This window comes from Coenobita brevimanus, chromosome 103, assembly GCF_032717465.1.
Source record: "Coenobita brevimanus isolate Jiangsu-jjx chromosome 103, ASM3271746v2, whole genome shotgun sequence".
Lineage (NCBI taxonomy): Eukaryota > Metazoa > Arthropoda > Malacostraca > Decapoda > Coenobitidae > Coenobita > Coenobita brevimanus.
The window spans coordinates 1,361,096-1,386,552 of record NC_137056.1 but is presented as its reverse complement, the minus strand read 5'-3'; the positions used below and the strand labels follow the sequence as shown (position 1 = coordinate 1,386,552).

General features: G+C 45.6%; 1 protein-coding gene across 1 annotated transcript in view; it reads left to right on the top strand.

Moving 5' to 3' along the window:
* The window catches only part of Shc (SHC-adaptor protein), a 37,297-nt gene extending 16,772 nt beyond the window's left edge, over positions 1-20,525 (top strand). The window contains exons 4-13 of the mRNA XM_080284773.1: positions 1,643-1,678; positions 6,254-7,278; positions 11,291-11,361; positions 14,498-14,732; positions 16,362-16,549; positions 17,365-17,660; positions 17,863-18,003; positions 18,187-18,443; positions 19,246-19,356; positions 20,394-20,525. Coding sequence (XP_080140899.1) covers positions 1,643-1,678; positions 6,254-7,278; positions 11,291-11,361; positions 14,498-14,732; positions 16,362-16,549; positions 17,365-17,660; positions 17,863-18,003; positions 18,187-18,443; positions 19,246-19,356; positions 20,394-20,525 — 2,492 coding nt within the window. The remainder of the gene's footprint in view (positions 1-1,642; positions 1,679-6,253; positions 7,279-11,290; positions 11,362-14,497; positions 14,733-16,361; positions 16,550-17,364; positions 17,661-17,862; positions 18,004-18,186; positions 18,444-19,245; positions 19,357-20,393) is intronic.
* Positions 20,526-25,457: the final 4,932 nt, after the last annotated feature.

Here is a 25,457-nt window from a genome sequence, read left to right as displayed (position 1 = left end):
AGGGTGTGGCTTGGCAGAGGCCCGCCGGAAATGACGTGGTTGTGGTAGTTGTGGTAGGTTTGGTGGTTGAGGTTGCTGTGGTGGTTGTGGTAGTTGTGGTGGTTGTGGTAGGTGTGGTGGTTGTGGTAGTTGTGTTGATTGTGGTAGCTGTGGCGGTGATTGGTGGTTATGGTAGTTGTGGTGGTGGTTGTGGTAGTTGTGTTGTGGTGGTTGTGGTAGCTGTGGTCGTAGTAATAGTTGTGATAATTCAAATCTTTATCAAACCACATCATCTACCCTAGGTACAGTCGACGTCAAAAGTACTGTCGCGTCTCTTGTTCTTCCCAGTTTGAAAGTCAGCTTGGTGAATCCGCAGCAACTGAGACTTTTGACACTGATCTTAAAAAAAAAAAAAAAAAGTGATGCCTATTTAATATTGATGGAAGAAAAAGGAAAGGTGACAGTGCTTTTGGCGCTCCCTGTACAGTACTACAGTATATATTTGCTGTTGTTACATGATTTTGGTTTATTTGGGGAGACAGTTGCCGAAGATCCCCCCCCCTCTCTCTCTCTCTCTCTCTCTCTCTCTCTCTGGTATACTGAGCGAAATATATATAATTAGAATATAATGTCGCAGTGAAGGGAGTAACAGAACATACTCCTGTCATATACGTGGCTGTCCGCGTATATTCCTAGTAGTAGTGTTTGACGCCTTCACGTGGTGGCACTGATATACCCTGGTACATGGTTATACATACGTCCCTCACCTCCCTCCCTACCTCTCCCTTCCCTCGCTGTCACTCCTCTCCCTCCCTATCGCTCGAAAGAAGTATGGAGTGGAGGAGGGGGGTGGGGGAACTTCAGCCTGCAGTCCACGGAGTTTGAGAGGCTTTATAATTGTGGTTATGGCACTGGAAGGGTTGATATATAAAAAGCATACTCGTTATACCACATGGAGTATACTGGTGAGGGAGTATACTAGAGGGATGAAACTTGCCACCCCTTTGCGGACTCAGTATTGTGGTATTGTTTAATGTCTGGTGATTCTGAGGCTCTGAGGGAATGCACTTCTTCGTGACTAGTATTAGAAAGTGAGCAGAGTACAGGTGTAGATGGGTAACGGTGGTAATCGTGGGTGGTATTCTTTAACAAATTCGCAATCGATTTCCCGTCGTAACTTGCAGGAAAAACAAGAAACTATTATTATTTTCCCTTATCCACTGCTCCCCCTGCAGAAAAAAATCTTAGTTACGACGGAAAAATTATCGTGGGCTGCGTGTGTGCTTCTGGAAGGACATGGAAGGGAGAGTGTAATATATTTCTATGTTAGTATGTCTTTCTTCGTTTGTCTAGGTCATCCTGCGAAATAAAAGCGTGTTACAAGATGAATAACCCGCCACAGTCACAAAGGTCCAAGTTACAGAGATGAGCACCTAGGAAAAGCGCCCCATAGCACCTACCTGTAACACCACGCGGGATATTTAAACAGTGAATTTAAAGGGATATTGCTTCACAGTGTCTTTCCTATGTTACATCAGTGTGTGTTTGCCATCCTGACTACACATGACACTGGTCCCCTCACCTACCCCTGTGGTCACGCAGCACCCGTCTACCTACACACACACACACACACACACACACACACACACACACACACACACCGCTACAACTGTCACCACCACCACCACCACCACCACCACCGTCGTCATCATCATCATCATCATCATCATCATCATCATCATCATCATCTTTGATTCCCACTAAGAAGATTTATTTGCAAGGTCTTGACTGTTAAAACGTGTGTGTGTGTGTGTGTGTGTGTGTGTGTGTGCGTGTGTGTGATGCTAAAAGTGTGTTGTGTATGCTGGAAGGTGCTGGAAGGAAAGATAGGTAGATAGATAGATATAAATAGGTAGGTAAATAGATAGATATGTAGATAGATTAGCTAAATAGAAGGAAGGGAGTATTGGAGAGATTAACTAAATGCATTAATAAAGAAGGGAAATAAAATAAGGTAACTAAATAGACAGGTAAATGAAGGAAGGAAATACAAAATGAAGGAACGATGAATGTAAAGAATGAAGGAGGAAGGAGGAAGTGGTAAATAAGAGGAAGGAGAATGCGAAGTGAATAATGAATAAAGGAATGAGTGAAGGAAGGAAGGAAGGGGGAATGGAAGGGAAGGAGAAAATAGGAGAGGATTGATGGTAAAAAGGAAGACGTCGCAGGAAGAGGGAAGGAGGAAGGAGGAGGAGGAGGAGGGAAGGGGAACGTGAAAGAGGGAGGAAAGAGAGGAGGGAAGGACATGGAGGGAGAATGTGAAAAGGGAGAAGGAAGGAAGAAGAAAAGAGGCATGGAGGGAAAAGGAGGAAGGGAGGGAGGGGGGATGTGGGAGGGAGAGGTAAGAATGACGAAGGAAGGGAGGACGTGAAAATAGGAGGGGGAGGGAGAGAGGATGGAAAAGAGAGAGAGAGGAGGAATGAGAAGTGGAGGGAAAGGGGGGGAGGGGGAGGTTCATCACCTTGAGAAGGTCGGGCAGCCCGCTACTCCACCTCCCCTCCCCCCTCCCCCTCATCCTCCCCCTCCCCCTCATCCTCCCCCTGCCTATTACCTTGACCCCTCCCTCACCTCCCTCCACTCCCACTTTTTCTGTCTTCTCGCTTTTTCATTTCCTCTCTCTCTCTCTCTCTCTCTCTCTCTCTCTCTCTCTCTCTCTCTCTCTCTCTCTCTCTCTCTCTCATATAGATAGATAGATAGATAGATATAGATATGTGTGTGTGTGTGTGTGTGTGTGTGTGTGTGTGTGTGTTAGGTATATTGGGCTTTTATATTTCCTCTCTTCTCTTTGATTTCTTTCCCTCCTTCTATCATTCGTGTTTCGTCTCCTCCCTCCTTCTCTTATTTCATGCCTCCTTTCTCCTCCTCGCCTCCCTCCTACTCCTCTTCCTCTCCCCTCCTTCCTGTTCTCCTTCACAGCAATGAATGAGCCCCTCTGAAATAGTCCTTCCTTTGTATAACATCCCTCCTTCACCCTCCCTCCTTCCCTCCCTCCCTTCCTTCTTCCTTTCCTCCCTTCTTCTCCATCTCTCATTTCTTCCAATACGTCTTGCCTTTTTCCCTTCCCATTTTCTTCTTTCTGTCATTCCTTTCCTTCTTTCCTTCATCTTTCTTCCTGTCTCTTCTTTCCTCATTTACAGTTCTGTCTCTCCATTTTCCTTCCTTCCTTCTTTCCATCCATCCATCCATCCATCCATCCATCCTTCCTTCCTTTCTTCCATCCATCCATCCATCCATCTTTCCTTCCTTCCTTCCTTCCTTCCTTCCTTCCCTCCTTCCATCCATCCTTCCCTAACCCATTCTGTTATTTTCTTCATTCCAGTAATCTCTCTCTCTCTCTCTCTCTCTCTCTCTCTCTCTCTCTCTCTCTCTCTCTCTCTCTCTCTCTCTCTCTCTCTCTCTCACGTTTTGTTTTAAAGGGAGAAAATTAAAAGCCTTACCACTTCACCATTTTTTCCTCCCATTCCTTCCTCCCTCCCTCCCTCCCTCGCTCCTTCTCTCCCCCTTCTCTCCCTCCCTCCCTTGTCTTTTCTACCTCCTCCCTACCTTTAGAGAATGACTACCTCCCATTCTCTCTCTCTCTCTCTATTCCTTCCTTCCCTTCCCTTTCTCTTGCCTTACCTTCGTAGCTGCCTTCCCACTTAACCTACCTGTCTATAATCTGCCTACCTACTTACCTGCCTGTCTCTCTGCTTACCTACATACCTACCTTTCCATACCTACATGCCTGTCTGCATCTGTCTGTTTATCATCCTCCTTACCTACCTACTTACCTACCTACCTACCTACCTCCCCTTCTCTCCCCTTCCTACAGCCTCTTCTTTTTCTGCCTTACCCACCTCAAGTAACATCTCTCTCTCTTTGGATATCCCTGCCTTTCCCTGCCTCTCCCACTCCTGCCTCACCCTTTACTGTCTTTCCCTGCCTCACCCAGACCTGCCTTACTCTGCCTTTCCTTACTTCACTGCCCGTGCTGTCTCCCTGCCGTCTCCCTTTGCCTCACCTGATCTTGCCTCACCCTGCCTCACCTAAATGCTTTCCCTGCCTCACCCTGCCATGCTTGACCCCTGCCTCACCCATGCCTCTCCCATTCCTGTCTTTCCCTTGCTTTCCCCTACCTGCCTCACTCTGCCTCTCTCCCTGCCTAACCCCATCTAGTCCTGCCTTACTCATTCTGCCGCTCCCTGCCTCTCTACCTTTCCTCTCTGCCTTACCTGACCTTCCCACCCCCTTCCCTCTGCCTGCCTACCTCCATGTCTCTTCCTATTCCCCTTAGTCTGCCTCCCCTCTCTACCTACCTTCCCTGCCTACGTTTCTTTCTACCACCCATGCCTGCCTTCCTCCTGTCTACCCACCATTTTCTCGCATACCTGATCCTCTCTGCCTTTATGTACCTACTAATCTGCCTACTTCCTTACCTTCATCCTTACCGACCAGTCCACCTACCTACCTTCCTACCTACCACCTTTCCACTCACCTACCTACCTACCTACCACCTTTCCACTCACCTACCTACCTTCCTACCACCTTTCCACTCACCTACCTACCACCTTTCCACTCACATACCTTCCTACCTACCACCTTTCCACTCACCTACCTACCTACTACTTACCCACTCACTTGCCTACCTACCTACCTACCCACTCACTTGCCTACCTACCTACCTACCTGCATACCTACCTATTCACCCGTCCACCTACCTTGGTGCCTGCCTGCCTACCTTCCTGTCTGCCTGCCTGTACCGTCTTCTGCTGCCCTTCCCTTCCCTGCCTCTCCTGCCTCATCTCTTCATCTTCTCGCACCTCTGCCTGACCTTTGCCTACCCCTTGCCTCATGCTTGCACTTTATATTCATCCAAATCCCTGCCTACCTTCCTGCCTCACCCAGCCAACCCTGCCTCACTCTGCCCACCCCTTCATCACCCTATTACTCCTGCCTCAATGTGCCTGCCCCTGCCTCACTCTGCCTACCCCTGCATCACCCTACTACCCCTACCTGCTTCTGTTTACCCCCTCCTACCTTCCTACCTCTGTCTGTGCCAGCCCCTGCCTTCCTTCCTCTGTCTCCCTGCCTCACCCTGCCTGTGGTGTGGTGGGAGTACATTCCAGCGAGGACCGGCACTGTGAGACCCGCGGGCGTTCCATCCCTGCCTTACCCTGCCTCATCCTGCCTGCCTAACCCTGCCTCATTCTTCCTCCTTCACCCTGCCTCATTCTGCCTGCCTCACCCTGCCTGCTGTCTCCCTGCCTTACCCTGTCTTTTGGTTCCCTATCCCCTCTCTCTCCGTCCCCAGAGAGAGAGAAAGAGAGAGAGAGAAATGGTTGAGTAATAGGCTTAGTTGTGTGTGTGTGTGTGTAAGCATAAAACGCACATTTATGCAAATACATGTACTCTTTAGCACACACACACACACACACACACACACACACACACACACACACACACAAGGAGGGGGCAGTCATACATACATATACGTACACACAAAAAGACCAACATACACACAGAGCGGGACCTACAGACACACGCACACACAGTGGCCGGAAGTGGAACGAGGAGGGAGAGAATCAGCCCATTATACTCTCTCTCTCTCTCTCTCTCTCTCTCTCTCTCTGTTTATCTATATCTATCTATCTATCTATCCATATATCTCTGTCTCATGGAAAGAAAGAAATAATGAAGGAAGGAAGGAAGTAGAGAAGGAAGGCTGAGAAGTGGAGAGTCCTTCCTATAGCACTGCTTCGTGACTAGCATATTGTGAGAGATGGCAGTTATTATTGTGTTATAATTTAGTCTGGTGTGTGATGTATAGTTAATGTATTGATGTATAGTTAATGTATTGATGTATAGTTAATGTATTGATGTATAGTTAATGTATTGATGTATAGTTAATGTATTGATGTATAGTTAATGTATTGATGTATAGTTAATGTATTGATGTATAGTTAATGTATTGATGTATAGTTAATGTATTGATGTATAGTTAATGTATTGATGTATGGTTAATGTATTGATGTATAGTTAATGTATTCTTGGCGTTGGTTATGGAATGTGATCCGTTATTAATGCGTTGTTGTTGTTGTTGTTTCAGGCGTGGGTGTGGGCGTGGGCGTGAAGGTGGTGGTGGAGGCCGGGTGTGTTGATCACTCGAGCAGCAGCAGCAGCACCGGGGCCAGCAACCCCCACCACCCCCACCACCACCCCGCCACCACCAGGCCCGCCACCACCTCCCCCATCACCGGCGGCAGCGGCGGCGGCCCGGCCACGCTGAGTGGCGGCAGCGGCGGGTCATCCTGGGCCAGTGGCGGCGGCGGTGGCGGCAGCGGCACCAAGGCGTCGCCGCTCTCCCTGACGTCGCTGAAGGCGGCGTGGCGCAGCCTGACCGGCCTGGGCGGTGGCGCAACGCGGCTGCCGCACCTGGAGCGCACCGACGGCAGCCCCGCCGAGCCCCACGACTACCGCTACACCCACTTCCCCGGCAAGCGGCACAAGGAGACCGCCCTCGACCACACCCACATACACCTGACACCCGCCGCCCGCACCTACACCCACCCCCACCGCAGCCCCGTCCCGCCACCGCCCCGCGCCCACACGCCGCCCGAGGCCACCCTCACGCTCGCCAAGTGCCTTAGGAAACACCGGGAGCGGCAGCAGGCGCGCGCCCTCACGCGCAAGAGCAAGTCGGACAACGCCCTACAGACGGTGGGCGTGCGGCTGCAGTCCCACAGCGACCAGAACCTGCACAAGGTCTGGCTCACCGGTCCACCGCCCTCCACCAACTCCGTCTTCTCGGCCGTCCACCTGTGCGGCGGCACCGACACCTGCGTGAGGCGCGGTCCCCGCCACCACCACCACCGGTCGCGGTCCCTCGAGCGGCAGCAGGGCGCCCGAGTTCACCCGACACCGCCCCTGCCGCACACCAGGCACACTCGCTCCCTGGAGAGGAACCACAAGTTCCGTGTGGACCTGCGGCCGCTGGTGGACGACCCGCCGGCCCACCAGGCACCGCCCCCACCCACACTGACGCCCACACACCTGCCGTGGGCGCCGGATGCCACGGAGGGCGTGAGGGAGGGACAGCAGAGTCAGCAGGGGCAGGGGCAGGGGCAGCAGGGAGTGTGGCTGGGCGGGATGGAGGGCGGGCACGCGGGTGGAGGGGGCGGGTCCTTCATCAACAAGCCGGCCAGGGGTTGGCTCCACCCAGACCACCAGCTGGCTGACGAGGGCGTCTGCTACGGGGTCAGGGTAGGTCACACTAGTCCAGCGCAGTGTTTGGCTGGTATAGGCAAAATAAATCGCTAAGGAAGAGATGCTGTGAAGCCTTCTGTGGCACATATGTGTGTACTGTACCAGCATCACTCATTAGTTGCACCAGTGGACTGGCACCAGGGAGAGGTTTTCTGACACGTCTTCCTGAACATTTTTTTTTTTTTTTTCATATTGCCCCCCAATTATGCTTCTATATGTTATAAATATCCTTTTATATTTTGAGTATGAAGTATTTGTCAGGTAAATGCTGGTGCGGACACAGGGGGCCGTGTACATTGAAGGCCAGCGATCTCTTATTGCATGAAATCTGAAACAACCTGACCTGCTGGAGGATAAAAGAAATGACTTTATATAGAATCGCCTGAACAGTCTGTAAAAATATTATCAAAATGAATTTATTATACCCATGTGCGTGAAAGTGTGTGTGGGTATTGTAACAGGCATGGTGTGTGTGTGTGTGTGTGTGTGTGTGTGTGTGTGTGTGTGAGAGAGAGAGAGAGAGAGAGAGAGGTTAGAGGTTAGATATAGAGGTTCTAGTGAGGGACCCCTTCGTGTGGTGGCACTGATATAGCCCTGCTGCTCCACTGCCCAGGTATACAAACGTCCCTCCACTACTACTACTACTACCAAGCCGACTAAAATCGTCTCGTAGCAGGCAATAATGACTAACGTAACCATGTTGAAGGAGTTACGACTAAGCATGACAGAGTTACGTTCATGTCGTTCCTTCGTGTAGGTGAGGAACGTATGTGAGCGGCTGTGAAGGGAGGGAGGTGGAGAGGAGTGAACGTTGTGGTGAATGTGGTGGTGGTGGTGATGATTGTGATGGTGTTGGTGGTGGTGATTGTGATGGTGGTGGTGGTAATGATAGTGGTGGTGGTGGTGATTGTGATAGTGATGGTGGTGATGGCGGTGGTGATGATTGATGATGGTGGTGGTGGTGGTGATTGTGATGGTGATGGTGGTTGTGGTGGTGGTGGTGATTGTGATGGTGATGGTGGTTGTGGTGGTGGTGGTGATTGTGATGGTGATGGTGGTTGTGGTGGTGGTGATTGTGATGGTGGTGGTGGTGGTGGTGGTGATGATTGTGATGGTGGTGGTGGTGGTGGTGATGATTGTGATGGTGGTGGTGATTGTGATGGTGGTGGTGGTGGTGATGATGATGATGATGATGATAATGATGGTGGTGTTGGTGGTGATTATGATGGTGGTGGTGGTGGTGATTATGATGGTGGTGGTGGTGATGTTGATTTTGATGGTGGTGGTAGTGGTGGTGATTGCGATGGTGGTGATTGTGTTGATTGTGATGGTGGTGGTGATTGATGGTGTTGGTGTTGATGGTGGTGGTGATTGTGATGGTGGTGATTGTGGTGGTGATTGTGATGGTGGTGATGGTGATTGTGATGGTGGTGTTGATGGTGGTGGTGGTGGTAGTGGTGATTGTGATGGTGGTGGTGATTGTGGTGGTGGTGGTGGTTGTGATGGTGATAGTGATGGTGGTGGTGATGATAGTGGTGGTGATGATTGTCGTGGTGGTGGTGGTTGTGATGGTGATAGTGATTGTGGTGGTGGTGGTGGTGATTGTGGTGGTGGTGGTGATTGTGGTGGTGGTGGTGGTGATTGTGGTGGTGGTGGTGGTGGTGATTGTGGTGGTGGTGGTGGTGGTACAGTGTTTAATGAGGATGTCCTGACTGCCGCCCCTAGCTCCCTTCCTCACACACACACACACACACACACACACACACACACACACACACACTAATCTATATTCTCTAAAACTCATGTCCTTATTCACACACACACACACACACACACACACACACACACACACACACACACTAACCTATATTCTCTAAAACTCATGTCCTTACACACACACACACACACACACACACTAACCTATATTCTCTAAAACTCATGTCCTTACACACACACACACACACACACACACACACACACTAACCTATATTCTCTAAAACTCATGTCCTTACACACACACACACACACACACACACACACACACACACACACACTAATCTATATTCTCTAAAACTCATGTCCTTACACACACACACACACACACTAACCTATATTCTCTAAGACTCATGTCCTTATACAGCACTTCTTCGTGACTATTTTCTCAGCATAATCTCGTGTGCTACTTATTCGATATCAGTTTTAACTCTAGGGCTGGTACTCTCATTGGTTAAAACTCCTCTTCCTGAGCGATTTATTTTTCGATATGGCTGATTAATATCTTTTTGTACGTTATTTATGCAGAGTATGGCGATAATGGAAGGATTTATGTAGCAGAGAAGAGGACGGTGAAGTATGATAAAAATAAATCGCATAGGAAAAGGTGCTAGGGAGCTTCCTTAACGTTGAAGCCATGGACGCCGTTTTCTTTATTATTTTATTGGGAAACTAATTTATTTTTGGAGGGCAATCGATTACTTGGAAAAAACAAAAATAATCATACCTTTAGCAGAATGGGTAAATAATGAAAATCTACGTTGATGATAAGAATAAAGATAACGATAAAGTTAAAGTGGTGTATTGCTTATCGGGAAGGAAATATTGGCCCGTATTAGAAGTGGCGTGGGTGGTTTCGTTGCACCTCTTCCCTTGCTACTTATTCCGTGCATCAGTAACCTCTTGTGTGATTGATGCGTGTTATTAATGTCGATATTAAAGCGACATAGCATACTGGAGATTGATGAGGTGCAATAGATATAATAAATCGCTGAGAAAAAGTAGCTAAGACCCCTGCATTGCGACTATGTAATTATTATACCGCTGGCTGAGGTGGGACATTTAAAAATTACGAGAATTAGCTTTCTCTCTCTCTCTCTCTCTCGTGTGTATGTGGATTTAGATATTTGTGACTATGTATCTACTGACCTCCTCCTCCCCCTCACACTCTCTTCCACTCCCTCATTCTCCCCTCCCCATCTACCAAACTCTCCTTCCCTGCCTCACACACTCCTGCACCCCATTCCTCTCACTCCCCCTCCCCTCCCCTATCCTCATTCCATCCCCTCCCCTCCATTCCTCTTACATATTCCCCTTCCCTTCCCTCCTCTCCCACTCTCTGATCGTCTATCCATACTCTTCCCTCCCCCTCCCCTCTTCTTCTCCCTCTCCCTTTTACTTCTTATCCATAGCCTCCCTCTCCTCTCCTTTTCTCTCTCTCCCCTCTACTTTCCATCCCTTTCGCCTTCCCCCTTCTCTCTCCCCTCCCCTCCCCCTCCCCGTACAGAGGTAGGCTGTTGGGTGCCTCAATGACAGTTTGTATCCTGTCCTCTCCCCTCTCCCCTTCCCCTCCTACCAACCCCTTCCCCTCCTACCAACCCCTTCCCCTACCCTTTACTCCCCTCCCTCCCTTTCCCCTCCCCCTCCCTTCCCTCCTCTCCCCCTCCCCCTTCCCTCTCCTATTCCCATCCTTCTCTCCTCTCCTCTCCTCCTATACCCTTCCCCCTTTCCCTTCCCATTCCTTCCCTTCCCCCGTCCTTTCTCTCCTTCCCCAACTTCTTTCCCTCTTCCAACTCTCCCCCTCCCCCTTTTCCTTCTCTTTTTCTTTCTCCCCCTTCTCTTTTCTTCTCCCCTGTTTCTTCCTCCCCTTTACTCCATTTGTTCTGTCTTCCTCTTTCTCCTTCCACCCTCCCCCTCCACAATCCTTCCCTTGTCCCCCTTCTGTATTGTTTTTCAACTCCCCCTTTTCCTCCTCCTCCTCCTCCTCCTCCTCTCGTCTCCCTGTCCTTCCTCCTCCTCTCGTCTCCCTATCCTTCCTCCTCCTCCTCCATTTCTTGTGTTCCTTAGGTCTTATTTTTTTTCCCATTCTCCTCGTCTTGCTTCCGACGATGATGATGATGATTGATGATGATGGGAACGACGATGACAATGGTAACAACGATGATGGTGATGTCAGTGATGATGATGATGATGTTGATGCTGATGCTAAACTAGTGAATTGTTTTTCCCTTTGCAGTACATTGGTTGTTTGGAGGTAAACACGTCAATGAAGAGTCTCAACTTCGACACACGATCCCTTATTGCCAAGTAAGTAGCTGGTCCCTTGATTTATCTATCTATTTATCTATCTGTCTATTTCTGACTGCTGTAAAATTGCCCTCTCACCATCTTTTTATCTATCTACCGTCTACTTCTGCTTGCCCCAAAATTGCCCTCTCGCCATCTTTTTATCTATCTACTGTCTACTCCTACCTCCCCTAAAATTATTGCCCTCTCATCATCTTTAATGTTGAGGTGTAGCGAGAGAGTAACCCTGGAATACCATCCTAGTCATGAAGAAGTGTAATATGGTGCTGGTATAATGGTGTTACTTCTCCCTGACCAGTATGAGTTGTGGTATGATCAGTATGTGGTGTAGTATGAGATATGTGAGTGGTATAAGTTGATAAGTATGGAGTGTGTTATATGAATGAGTATAAGGTGTGGCTTCAGTGGTATGTGTGTGGTATGTGCAGGGTATGAGAAGTATGAGGTTAGTATGTGGATGGTATGACTTGTATGAGGTGCGGTAGGAGTGATATGATAAGTATGATGGTTGGTATATGAGTAATATGATCAGTATGAGGTGCAGTATTTTAGGGGAGTGTAATGCATAATAGTATGTGTGGTTTGTGAGTGGTATGGGATGTGGTATGTGAGTGGTATGATGAGTATGAGGTGTGGTATGAGTGGTGTGACTAGTATGAGGTGTGGTATGAGTGGTGTGACCAGTATGAGGTGTGATGTGTTAGTGGTATGATGAGTATGAGGTGTGGTATGAGTGGTGTGACTAGTATGAGGTGTGGTATGCGAGGTATGTGAGTGGTGTGAGTATCATGAGAGGGTCAGCGAGCAGAGGTAACCTGAGAAGAGGAGGAGGGAGGGAGGGTAGAAGGGGTAGGACCTGTACTGGCCCTACTGCTCTTTGGTATGTCAACCCCCTCCCCCTCCCCCTCCCCTGCCCACCTTTCTCTTCCCTTGCCCAGCCTTCTCACCTAGATAATCTGTACTCCATGCCTTTTCCTCAACCTTTTTTCATTTTTTATTCTTGTTGCATCACTTTTTAGTTTTTGTCTTTCCTTCCTTGCCCTGCCCTGCCCACCTACTTTTCCTGAACTCAATTCTCATTTCCTACGTTTTTCACTTCTTATTATCTCTGTCCAACCCCTCTGTGTATGCAAGTCATTACATCCTGCCTTTGCCTTGGTCATCCCTGTCCTACCATGCTTTGCCCTGTCCTGCCCGGCCCGGCCCTGCTCAGCCCAACCCAGGCCTCGTACTCATTCTGTCATCCCTTCCTTTCCCTGCTCCACTTTGTACTGCCCTGCCCAGCCCTTGCCTCCCCTTCCCACTTTGTAGTTCATTCCTTCCATTCCCCTCACTTCTCTTTTTCTTCTCTTCTCGTCTCTCATACATACACTGATGGTGTTGCATTTCTTTTTTATACCATATTTGAAAGGTAGTGTACTGTATGTGTGACTGGATTGGTCATGTTCAGATAATGTTTTTTTTTCTCTTATCACCTGGCTATTGACAGTGAACCCCATCCAGCTGGAGATTAAATGTTAATATTGGTTTGTATTTTATTCCTGCTACCATCAGAGAAATTTATCTAGGATGTAGCTAAGCAGTCTCACCCAGCTGAAGACACTGATCCATTAAATTCTGGTACTGTCAATTTCATATTTTATTCTTGTTACAGTCAGACTGTATCTTATTCTTGCTAGAATCAGACTTTTATTGAGAATGGGAGACTACTACAGTATATTAGCGTATGATAATCATGATCCCCTTGCTTTCTAGTAGTGATATATCATTTCAGTCTTTCTGCTGCCAGATAATTTGCTGTCATATTAATTTCAACTTCAGAGAGTTCTGTTGTGAAGGGGTTACAAGCAGTCTTCATTAACCCCCTTGGTGTGACGTTTTTCCAGAGATAAACAAAGCTGTTGAAGAATATCAGTAATAAATAGAGATTGCCACCTGACACAGCCACCATCAAGCAGCAGTTAGTCAGGTTATTTCAAAGCTCTGGCTAACCCCTTACATCCTCCATAAATATCTTTCCATGTACTTTATTTATTGATTTATTTTTTTTACGTACAGAGTTCCATTTTTTTCTGTTTTTCCTGCATCCTGGCATCTTCCTAATCCAGGTTCCACTCACCCGTATATTTTCTCTCCTTGTGCTGATTTATGTCTCTATGAATGTGAATTTCATTTTTACAGGGTCTTGATTTAACATAACTGTCTTTTGCTGAATGATTGTCTCCAACAGGAAAAAATTGATTGTAGCTTATAATTGTAATCTTAAAAAGCATTATTGCATCCAAGGACCCTAACCCACAAAATAAGTGAAGTGTAGTAGGAGGCATTGAGTTAATATATCCATCTTTCCCCAAAGTGTCATTTCTTTATGGGATATATTCTTCCTTGAATCAGTCCATAAAAGTTGCATATAACCCTATGAATTTTCTCCTTATGGTCCATTTTTGCCACTTCCTGCCATTCTGCCACACTGATGACCTCCAGACAGGGCAAGGACGGGTTTGTGGCCGTGTGGGAAAATGTGCAACTCGAGCCACGTCCCCTCTGTGCCTCATAACAACCCCACCCCAACACCAACCTGAAATTGTGGTCCTTAGCGTCATTCATTGGAGTCCTTGCTGTCACGTAACCAGCTGCCTTGGTCTTGTTTCCAATAGCATTTGAAGATGAATACTCTTCTCTTGAAGTTGTTTTAAGCATGGGCACAATCTAACCTCATGTTCAAATGCTGCATTAGTGGAAGTAAGGTTAGGGTGGTGATGAAGATTTTCCTTAAACCCTTGAATCTGGTTACATCTTTTTCAGTTAATTCTTACTTCTCAAGATGATTTTATTCACCTTACAAAAGACAGGTCAGTGTTGAGGGTTAGAAACAGCCTCTTTTAAATCCTTCAGAAACAGAGGTCATATCTAAGCAGAGTAAAATCATGTATTGGTTACAATGTTAAGGTATAAAAGATGTCAGTGTAGTGAAGGGGTTAATCTCTTTAGTACTATGTTGTCTTGTCTGTTTTATCATTGGTAGTAGAGGGATGGAGTATTTTAGCTTAGCAGGTGTGAAGGGGTCTGTCTTTTTATTCTGTTAAACCAGTTCTTTACTGTGATGCCTTTATTTAATCATTGCTTCTGTTGACAGAGAGTGCATCAGCAAAGTATGCGAGGCGGCAGGTTTGAAGACAGCGGACCGCAAACGCAAGGTAGTGAAGACGATCAGTCGCATCCTGGGGGAGCGGCCAGTAATGGAACATGCAGGCAGCAACGTCAACCTCACCATCACATCCACCGCACTCACACTGTCCATACTAGAGTCTGGGCAGGTGGTGGCCTCACACGACATGCCCAACATATCCTTTGCATCTGGTGGAGACCCTGTGAGTAGTTTGGCAAATGGCTTGAATGATTACGGTGTAGAGGATATATTTATTTAGAAATCTTGAGCACATTATGAGTTGTAATCATGTAAAGTATGGTAGTGTGAGATGTTTGTGCTATGTGGAAGTGTGTGATGTGTCATAGTAGTGTGAAGTGTGTGAGGGGTGAGTTGTAGCAGTCTAAACTGTGTGTGTGTGTGTGTGTGTGTGTGTGTGTGTGTGTGTGTGTGTGTGTGTGTGTCAGTGTCAATGTCAGTTTCAGTTTGAGGTGAGGCTGTGATGTAACAGTGTGGAGCTTGAGAGACAGGGTTCTATCTCCTACTGCCCTTTGATTTATCATCATGTTATGCCTGTAATAAAAATAATTAAAATCTCAGTTGCTGGTGTCACAGAAGCTTGCTGTCTGAACGGCATTCTCACCAGTATATTAAGCTTCATTGTGTATAAGAATCGGCTGTATTGTTCTCTCAGATACATTTCAGAAACATTGCAAACTACCACACACAACACAGATAAGTCACATAACCATTGTAACAGATAAAAATTTAATGGTAGTGGTGATGATGATGATAGATAGATAAACTGGTAGGTAGAGATGAAAAAGTGGTGAGGATGATGATGGATAAGAATGACATACTGAGCAAATGATGTTGATGATGATGATGATGATGGTGGTGGTTGTGGTGGAATAGAATTAGATAGATGGAGGTGAAAACAACTCTTTTTATGATAATGATGATGATGGTAACTGTGGCTTTAGAGTGACTGTGGCAGAGTGTGGTGTGTATGGGGGGGGGGAGGTACTGTGGTGAATGTGGTAGGCATAAATGGTAGGGCTTGAAAACCTGATGATGAGGATGATGGACATAGATAGAGATTAAAATTTTGTTATGATGTTGATGATGATGAAATGATAACTGTAGTGTAAGGGTTACTGTGGCAGAATATTGTATGTGTGTGGTGGTTCTGTGGTGAATGTGGTAGGCGTGTGTGGTAGGGCCAGAAAACCTGCTGTGTGAGAGAGAAATGCGGCAGAGTGAGGTTCGTGAGAGTGGGAATAGTTTGTGGTGGGGCGGTAGCTGGTAGAGTTGTGGCTTTGTTTCTGGGGGAGAGGTTGACTGTGATGATGATGATGATGATGTTGTTGATGATGATGATAGGTAAAAAGACAGATTGTAGTGAGACTCTGGATGGTGATGGTGATGATAGGTAAATGGATAGATTGAAATGAGAAAGTGGATAATGATGATAGCAAAGAGATCAGTTGAAGTAATTAGATGATGATGATGATTTTGGTTGGATGGGGAGAAAGAAAGGGGTACAAAAGCAGGCAATGATGGTGGATGGAAAGATAACATAGGTAGATGGATGCTGGTAGATACAGAGATGAGAAATTGGATGATGATGATGAGGATGAGGATTGTACTAGTTACAGCTTGGTTGGCACAGGTGGTAGTAATGGTAAACCTGAGCTGTTGGAGGAAAGTATCGTATTTGATTTAAGTCGTCTGAAAATGAGGAAGTTGAAGTAAAAAATAGAAAAAGAAAAGAAAAAAATATCAGATGTGTTAAATTTCTTTTCTCCCACATTTTCACCCTGTAAGGCTAACTCCATATCTGATCAAACAGGACACGCTAGACTTCATAGCGTATGTGGCGAAGGATGGGCGGTATGGCCGTGCATGTTTCGTGTTGGAATGTGGCGGTGGGCTGGCTCAGGACGTTATCACCACCATCGGGCAGGCCTTCGAGTTGCGCTTCAAGGAGTACCTCAAACGCACACCCTCAGTCCAGTACACCAGCCTCAAGTCAGATAAGTGAGTGACCTGCAAATTGGTTTGGTGGTTGGGGGAGTGACCTGGAAGTTGTGAGGAGTATTAGATGCAAGAATTCACATGGAGAAATATCTTCAGATGGTTTAACAATGTGGAGAGAATGGAGAATGAGAGGTTGACTAGGAAAGTGTATGTGAGTGAAGTGGAAGGAGAGAGGGAGTGGGGGAAACTGAGGATGAGATGAAGGAATGGGGTGGAGAGGTATATCAGTGAATGGGGGTGTGAGTAGGAGAGAGGGCAACTTGATGGTGGAAGATAGGGTAACGTGGAGATGATTCATTTGTGACTACTTCTTCATGGATTAATGCATCTAGATTCTGCTGGTTAGATAGCAAAGCAAGGTCACCAGAAATTGCTGGGACTTATTAGGGAGGGTCTCATACACACTCCCATAATTCAGATTCCAGCCTTGTCTGGTAAGAGAGTGACTCTGAAGTTTTGTGTAGAATTGTGGGTCATTGTTTATGGATCTGTGAAGGGCTGAGAGCTGAACCCCTGTGGGCTTCGGAGGTCTGTAGAATACCTTCCTTATCAGTTTATTTTCACATTTGGTCCTGGGGTGTCAGCTGGGGTAAAGATTCTGTGTGCTATTGGCAGGTTGAGATTCTGATTTTGTGGCACGTTCTGCCCTTAACTAACTTCATCTTCTTGTTTGTTACTGAGAAATAGAGTAGGATGACGACAGTGATAATGATGATGATCGTGATGATAATATTACCCAGTTGATGGTGATGATGACAGTAATAAGAGTGATGTATTTCCCCAAGCAATTATCTAACTCATCCTGGTTCTGCCAGGTCTGGGGTAAACGGTGAGGGTTGTGGTTGGGGCCGGGATGACCCTGAATACTACAATGACCTTCCGGGTAAAGTCCCCCCCGACCTGCCCCCGCCCCCGGTGCCGCCCCTGCCACAGTACTCGGCAGCAGACAGCAAGCGGCCGACACTCAGTATGGTCCCCTCGGCCACCTCTTCTGCTGTGCCATCTGCCACCGCCACAACAGGGCCACCAACTTCAGCCTCACCCATACCCTCACAGGCACCCGCACCTGGCAAGACCGTCATAAATGCACACCAGCCACTCACCAGTAAAGGTAACAGATTTTAGAAGCTGATCTGTGGAAAATTTGGGGGGTATTATGTCTTTTATTTTCATCATTCATTACTATACCTTACCCCATTGATGACTTCTGCTACTACTACAACTGCAACTACTATTAGCTTGAAGTCCCCACACCTCTAATGAATCTCAGTACTTGACCTCTATGACCTACCTTTGTGTGCCTTGTGTTTCAGTGTCTGACAACCTGATAGACCTGAGTTGTGAGGGTGCCAGTCCCGGCATCAGTTTCCCTGTCAGGAGCGAGCCAGAGTATGTCAACGATGCCGTCATAAAGCAGAAACAACTCCTTGACCAGAGAGACCCATTTGACATGCGTATGTACAACTTTGTATCTCCTCATGTGTGTATGTGTGTGTGTTTTTTTTTTGGGGGGGGAGGAGGGGGGGTGATTAAGACCTTTGTTTATAAAACTGTGTTGACATTTCAGATGAACCTTGAGCCACAAGGATGTACTGTGAGATGTCTGCATCTAATAATTCCCCTTCCTTACCCCTCAGAGCCATTCAGCATGCAGTTGTCTCAGCTGGGTGGTGCAGGTGCAGTGGGTGGCGCGACGGGTGGTGGAGGGGGTGGCGGTGGTGGTGGAGGGGGAGGTGGTGGTGGAGGGGGTCCATCAGCAGGGGTGGGTGTGGTGGGTGGAGGGGGGATGACAGTAGGCAAGCCCCTGCCACTCAACCAGCGCCTACAGCTCCAGAGGGAACCATGGTACCACGGACCCATCAGCAGGAAAGAGGCGGAGAGTTTGTTGTTACAGGTAGGGGACCGCATTTTTACTATTTTCTGGGGACTATCTTGACAAGAGTTTGTTGTTATTCTTTATTACATCAGGAGTATTTTTTTTTCCCATACTCTTTTTCACTTTAAATTGGCAAGAAAGTTGTTATAGGTACTGACACCATGATTCTATAAAGCATAACTTATACCCTTTCCACTTAACATTTTCAAGATAATTTGTTGTGGTCACATTTTTCCTACAGTACTCTCACCTCAACTTGGCCCAGATTTTCATACTTTTCGTATTTCTTTCACATACTTCAGTGGCATAAAAAGACAATGCCATGGCTCTACATCCTTGCCATGAGGGGAAGGAGGCAAGAGTTTGTTGTTACAGGTATTAACACAGTGATCACATTTCTACTAAAAATTTTTTGCTTCAGTACTTTAAATTGCCTCTTTCCTTCTTGAATTCCGAGTTGTAAGTATGGATTATTACCTTTTCTAGAATGTGGTACTAGTAACAAAGAAGTGCTATAGAAAGGATGTAGAGTTGTACACTGACTATCTAATTCAGCCTTTTTATTCATGTTACATGATGTCAGGTTTAGGGCTTTCACTCTAACCTGATAATGATCACAGCCCCTTTTTGGTCATTTGATTGCCAAGTACAGTATATTCAAAATAGAGGGTCAATAGTAACCAAGGAGACTCATGCACACCACATAACTATGGTTCATCAAATTCTGTGCAACCATAATGTAATATTCAGATTGTGGGATTGGTCCATTTCCATCCTGTAAAGACAGACTGACTTTAGTGCTGTATAATTGTGTGTTCAGGATGGAGACTTCCTGGTGCGTGAGAGTCAGGGTACGGCGGGTCAGTATGTGCTGACCGGCATGCAGAACAACACCAAGAAGCACCTCCTGTTGGTCGACCCTGAGGGCGTGGTGAGTACTGTGATGCACATCAGTTTTATGCAGGAAAGGGTACTGGAAAGGGATGACTTCACATGGTACTGCTGATATGACTGGGCAGTGGAGCTGTCCAAGTATACAGACATTCCTCACTCCCCTCCCAGTCTTCCAAAATGAGGTTGGTGGTCTGCAGAAGAGCACCTGTGGTCCACCAGGTTCAGACCCAAATATGCTTGTGTTGCAGCTACTGCTACTCCTTGCACATTGAAGTGCAGTAAAAAAAGGGCATTTTCAGCTTGTATTCATTCCACAAGGTTCACATCCAGATGAGCCTGAGACCACCACAGCGGCAACAAAAAGTGGTATGTGGTGTATAGTGATGTCATGTACAGTACCATATAGTAGTTAGGAAATTGATGATGATCAAAAAATGCTGGTAAAATTATCCTTGACATTAGTCATTAAGAGTATAGTAAATACTGTACAAGTTTTCCCACCTATCCTCACAGTCGTTGCGCTTAGGTAGGGAACTCTGCCAGCCACAAAATAATTAAAGGTTTGTAATCTAGGTGGCATAGGCAGCTTCCCAGCACCTCTTCTGTAGTGATTTATTTTGTGTATTATACTTAGACATTCATTTGTGTGTTATTTATATAATTTTAATATTGACATTGTTTGCGTTAGTAACTTACAAGAGGATATTAAGGTGTAATGTGTGGAATGAATCACTAAGAAAGATGTGTTACAGACTGTCCAAAACCACTTAGGTTATAGCCCTAAGTCCAAGCTGAGTCCTACACTGTTACAGAATCGTATGACGCATTCAAAATTCAATTTCACAACCGTTTCCAGGAGATGTTGGGAAGTTGTAACTGTAGCAGCTTTCTTTCCTGTTTGGTAATCTTTTCTTTCCTTCTTTTTTCCCATTACCAACAGTTGTTATGAAGTAGTTACTGTAATGGGATAATTTCGTATATGCTACTCTGTTTTCTTATGTCTGCCACCAGTTGGGAAGTTAATGTACTAGAGTATTTTATTTCTTGTACACTAATTATTTTTCTCATCCTCAGGTGCGGACCAAGTCTCGTACATTTGACAGTGTGAGTCACCTCATTATATTCCACCGAGACAACCAGCTGCCCATCGTGTCAGCCGAGTCTGCTCTCCTCCTTCGCAACCCGGTCCTTCGTCGACCCCGCTAGCTGCCTCACCCCTTCACCCCCACCATTCCCCAACCTTACCTTAACCACATCCCCACTGCACCATCACACCCCCATCATACCCTAACCTCACCCCTACCCCATCTTCTTGTCCACTCAAGCTGACCCCCACATCTGCCACGGCCACCGTGTTAACTTAGCATTGCCGTCCCCACAACCCACACTCCTACAACCAGTGACCTGCTCCATGACCCCCCCCCCCCCAACACAATGCCCTCTCCCACCAATCACCCTGTTTTCTGTAGTGTCGTAACAGTGTCCAAGAAACTGGTGACGTGAGGTGACATCCATGGGGTCCTAAAGGTTACCCCAAGACTCCTCACCCCCACTTGTCGACCGCACAAGTACCCCCAAACCTGTATATTTATAAGCGAGAGGAGAGTGACTTGGCTCAGACTGCCCATGGACACTTGAGTCTCTGGAAGTGAATAGGGTCTAGAGGCTATAGTGAAGGCCGGATTACCCGAAACTTGTATATTTATAAGCAAGAGGAGAGTGACAGGGCTTGGAAAGTTACGGAAGTATCCCAGACCTGTATATTTATAAGCAAGAGGAGAGTGACTCGGCTTGGACAGTTGCGTCTATGGAAGCTGGCTTAAGTGGAGAGGCCGATTGTGAAAACTGGACCAATCATGGAGTCCTGAAGTGATGAGGATGAGGATGAGGATAGTGATGTTTGGAAGTCCGTAATGTGGTTCTTTCCTGCCAACCACAGTATGTGCAGTCAGTGTTGGAAGGATCCTTTTCGTGTATATAATAGAATTGTTAAAATAACAGAAATATAACGGACAATTATCCTTTGAAAAAAGAAAAAAAGTACCATATCTATCATTTTTTTTCTCCAGTCAGAAGTGCAAAGATTATAGCTACATGGATTATTCTTAGATACACCATGTTGCCATTATGGTCCTTCTGAACTGTTGGGAAAAAATAAAATAAAATACAACTTGGATTATTTTCAGATATGCCACCTTGTTAGTTTGGTCCCTCAGAGCTTTTGGAGAAGAAAGAAAATAATACATGAATTGTTTTTAGCTCTGCCACTATCTAGTTTGGTCCATCTGAAGATATATTAATTTTTCAAAATGTTACTGGGATCCTGTTTTGAGAGTATGGTGTCATGGGATTCATTTGAGCTCTCGGCCATGTTTAGTCAGTCCATTTTTGGCAAGTGTGGTCATCCCTCCCTCACCCCATCTGCATGTGGGGAGAAGAGCCCAGGATGTTGATGATGATGATGATGGTGGTGGTGGACATCCCCAACCAACCCAATCCTGGTGGACATCCCCAACCAACCCAGTCCCCTGGGACAAAATAAGGAGCCAGTGTTTTGTGGGTTTTTGTGGCACATTGAGGAGATTGTGCACTCTGGAAGACTTCTGTACTGATGGAGAAGATTGTGTATGCACCAGGAAGATAGTGTGCACTGGAAGATTTGTGTTTGCACCAAGATTGTGTACACCAGAAAATATGTGTGCACCCCAAGATTGTGTATGGTACTTGGAAAAGACTGTGTGCACAGAGAAGACTGTATGTGCACTGAAGAGACTATGTGTGCACTGGAAGACTGTGTGTGCACTCGTGTGTATTCTGTGGCGGGTCAGCAACACTAATGCAAGTCTTATATTCCTCCTTATTTTATTTTTCCCCTTAGGTTGAGTAGCTCAGTCAGTAACCTTAGTCGGGTCATTAATGTTATATTGAGAGTATTTAGAGAGTGCCTGTTGAATGTTTAGCCATTGGTTGCAAAAGAGAAGTGAGGAAACATTGTGGATAAGTTTATGGGAGTAGGAGTGGGTCATTAGCATTTTTAGTGATTATTTGCAGAAAAAAGCAATGCAGCATTGCAAAGAAGTGTAAAATATTAACCATGGGTCATTTTAACCTCTCCAGCCAGTGATGTCTTCTTAAATATTTTCTTGCTATTACAAAGCAATTTTATTCAGCTTTTGAGAGACTTTTTCAACTAGAGGGGTTGGACATAGCCTTAACAGACCCAGTCACCAATAAAAGTATATCTTCAAGTTAAGTAAAATTGCCCATAAGTAGTAGCAAGATTAAAGTGGAAAAAAATACCCGGTGGAATGGAAGGGGGTAACTATGGTATTGTTTAACCAAGCTCATTTGCTTTTCTGTAAACCAATTCCCAGGCATTCAGCAGGCATTTTAACTCTTTGATCCTGAGGATGTCTTTTTCATTTTACATCTTGCCAGCTTCAGACAATTTTACCCCACTGAGGATTGAGTTTTGTACTGGATGGGTTAGATATAGCCATAATAAACCCTTAAAATACAAAAACGCCTTCCCTATGTGTAGTAAAATCATTAATGGCAAGAGAAACATGGAAAATGGTGTCCCCAGAATTCAGAGAGGTATGAGATGTGACTCATATTCGTGTCTGTCGGGAACACAAGATATTTATTATTATTATATTAGTTGTACGGTTGCACAGGTTTATGTATTTGTTCAGCGGTTGAGACTTTGTAGCGTAAATTAATATATTGTCGGGTGATTCACTGGTAGCCTGTGTTACTGTGGTTGAGACTCCTGTACGGACATAACAACCTTGGCCCTTTCAATCCAATGATGCTTTTTTTTTCTCTCTCTCCGGATGATTTTCCTCAGCCTGGGAGAATTTTTTTTTTCTTTTGCACAGCGCAAGTTCAGTATAGACTTGATTTTAGGATTCCCACGACTTAAATGGCGAGTGAATGGGATTGTGGCTCATTAAACTGGACAGGGTTTGGTTAGTTTTTTTTTTTTTTTTTTTTTTTTTTTTTTACCCTACCTTACCCCACCTTAAGGAAGCCTGGATGATGATTATGATGATGATGATGATGGTGGTGGTGGTGGTGGTGGTGGTGATGATGATGATGATGATGATGATGGCAGGTTAAATGTTGCCTTCATTTGCCCATTCACTACAAAATGTCACATGCAAAAGTAGGAAAAATGAGTCTTAGAAATACGTCATTGGGTTGAAGGGGTTAATCTTGAAATAGAGATCGGGAAGACGTGGACGGGCCTTCGTTTTTTATTATTATTACCAGTATATATGTATATATATTTTTTTAGTGGTGATTTATGGAACATGTGATTCAGAATGAGTACCGTTACAAGGATTGGCTGTTTTTTCTATGGATATTAGATCTGCCTGCATGCCACACTATCAAGAGCAGTCAGCAGCGGTCTAAAAAGCTAGACATGTTGATCTTTCATCTCTAGGAAATGTTGTCAAAAAATTTTGGACTCATATCGCTCTTCTTGATATCAGTTTTAAGATCAGGGTTGTTTGTCTTGATGCTCAGTTTTTGCCATCACAATTAACCCCTTCAGTACAAGACCACCTCTCCTAAGTTGAGGGGAAAAAAAGTAAATAAGAGATGCTATAATGTTAAGAAGGGGTTAATGGAGATAGTTTTTAATCCCATTGGAGAGGCTGTTTTTAATTATTTTGCCGCAAGGAAATTATTAATCCCTTCAGAGAGATTTTTTTATAACTGACTGTGAGGGAGGCTGACCCTGAGCTGAATAAAACATCTGGCTATAGCAAGAATAAATACAGGTTTTCTTTTAATAGGACTCCATTACCTTTAAACTCACCTGGCAGTATCATATGTGTTGTAGGGATGGCTGAGTCTGCTGATGTGGGTGTAGTGATGAGAGTCGGAAATCAATATATGGTGTAGGATAGATATTGATAATGCTGACTGATCTGTCCCCACAACATACGAGATGTCTGCTGGGGGATGGGGGGAGAAGAGGAGGGTTATACTGTACATGGACCAGTGTGTCTAATGGTGTTTTGGTACTGAAGGGGTTGGTGATGTGTTGTGTGTGTTGCTTTAGCATGTGGTGTTGGTGTGAGGGGATGATATACGCTTTAGGGGCTGACTTACACTGCTTGCTGGCCCAGGGGAGGCACAGGCCAGTCACTGGACACACTTGCCCCATGAGCAGTGTAGCCAGGACAAAAACACCCATTTAATACAAATCAGTGAAACCATCAATAAAGTCACACTCATTTAATACAGAATCATTGAAACCATTAACCAGTACAAAATCATTGAACTAACTAAAATCACTTTCACTTATTACTGTATAAAATCAGGCTTACCCATCTCATCCCATGGCACAGTTGTGACTAATACAGACGTGTGAAATCTACAGGAACAGCACACTAGTCGCGCCAATGTCAGTTGCGACAAAAATCTGTTTAGCAGACAGTCAAAAAGTCAGTGGACATAATAAGAGTGGTGCAAAAGTTACTTCAATAACAATGTATTTGTGAAGTTCAGGTAAGAAAAATTGGTCAAGTGAAATACCAGACAGTGAAGCATTGCATAGAGGGGGATACCAATACCAGAGGGTTAATACCAGACTGTTGGTGTTGTCTGCTGTGTTACTCCCAGGGCTGTGTTGTTCCATATGTTGAAGGCAGAATGTGTCTATGTTCACCAAATCCAAGATGTGTACAGTATTCTTGTGGGCCAAGGATCCCCTGCCATCTCCTCCATGTCAGTTTGTTTTTGCATATGACACATTAAAATTCTCTTGTATTGTAATTGCAATCCATGTTGAGATTACATAGACATGGAGGGCATATAAGGAAATAATATGAGGTTCTGAGATAAGTGAGGATGAACAAGCCAAAATCAAATATTGGCAAAATTAGGTTTGAATATTTGTGTATTTCAAACATGTGAGTTTGGACCCTTTGATGCGATGTTGATTTGTAGTAAGTTAAAGATGAACTAACCAAACCATTCCTTGCCATGAAATAGAACTGAATTAATTGAAAACTGATTTAAATATGTATTTGTGCATTGGTGGTGAGTTAGCCCTTGCATTTTCTCAGTGTCTCGTATAGTTTAACATGCAGAGTAAACTTCTGAGGGAGAGGTGTTAGGGAG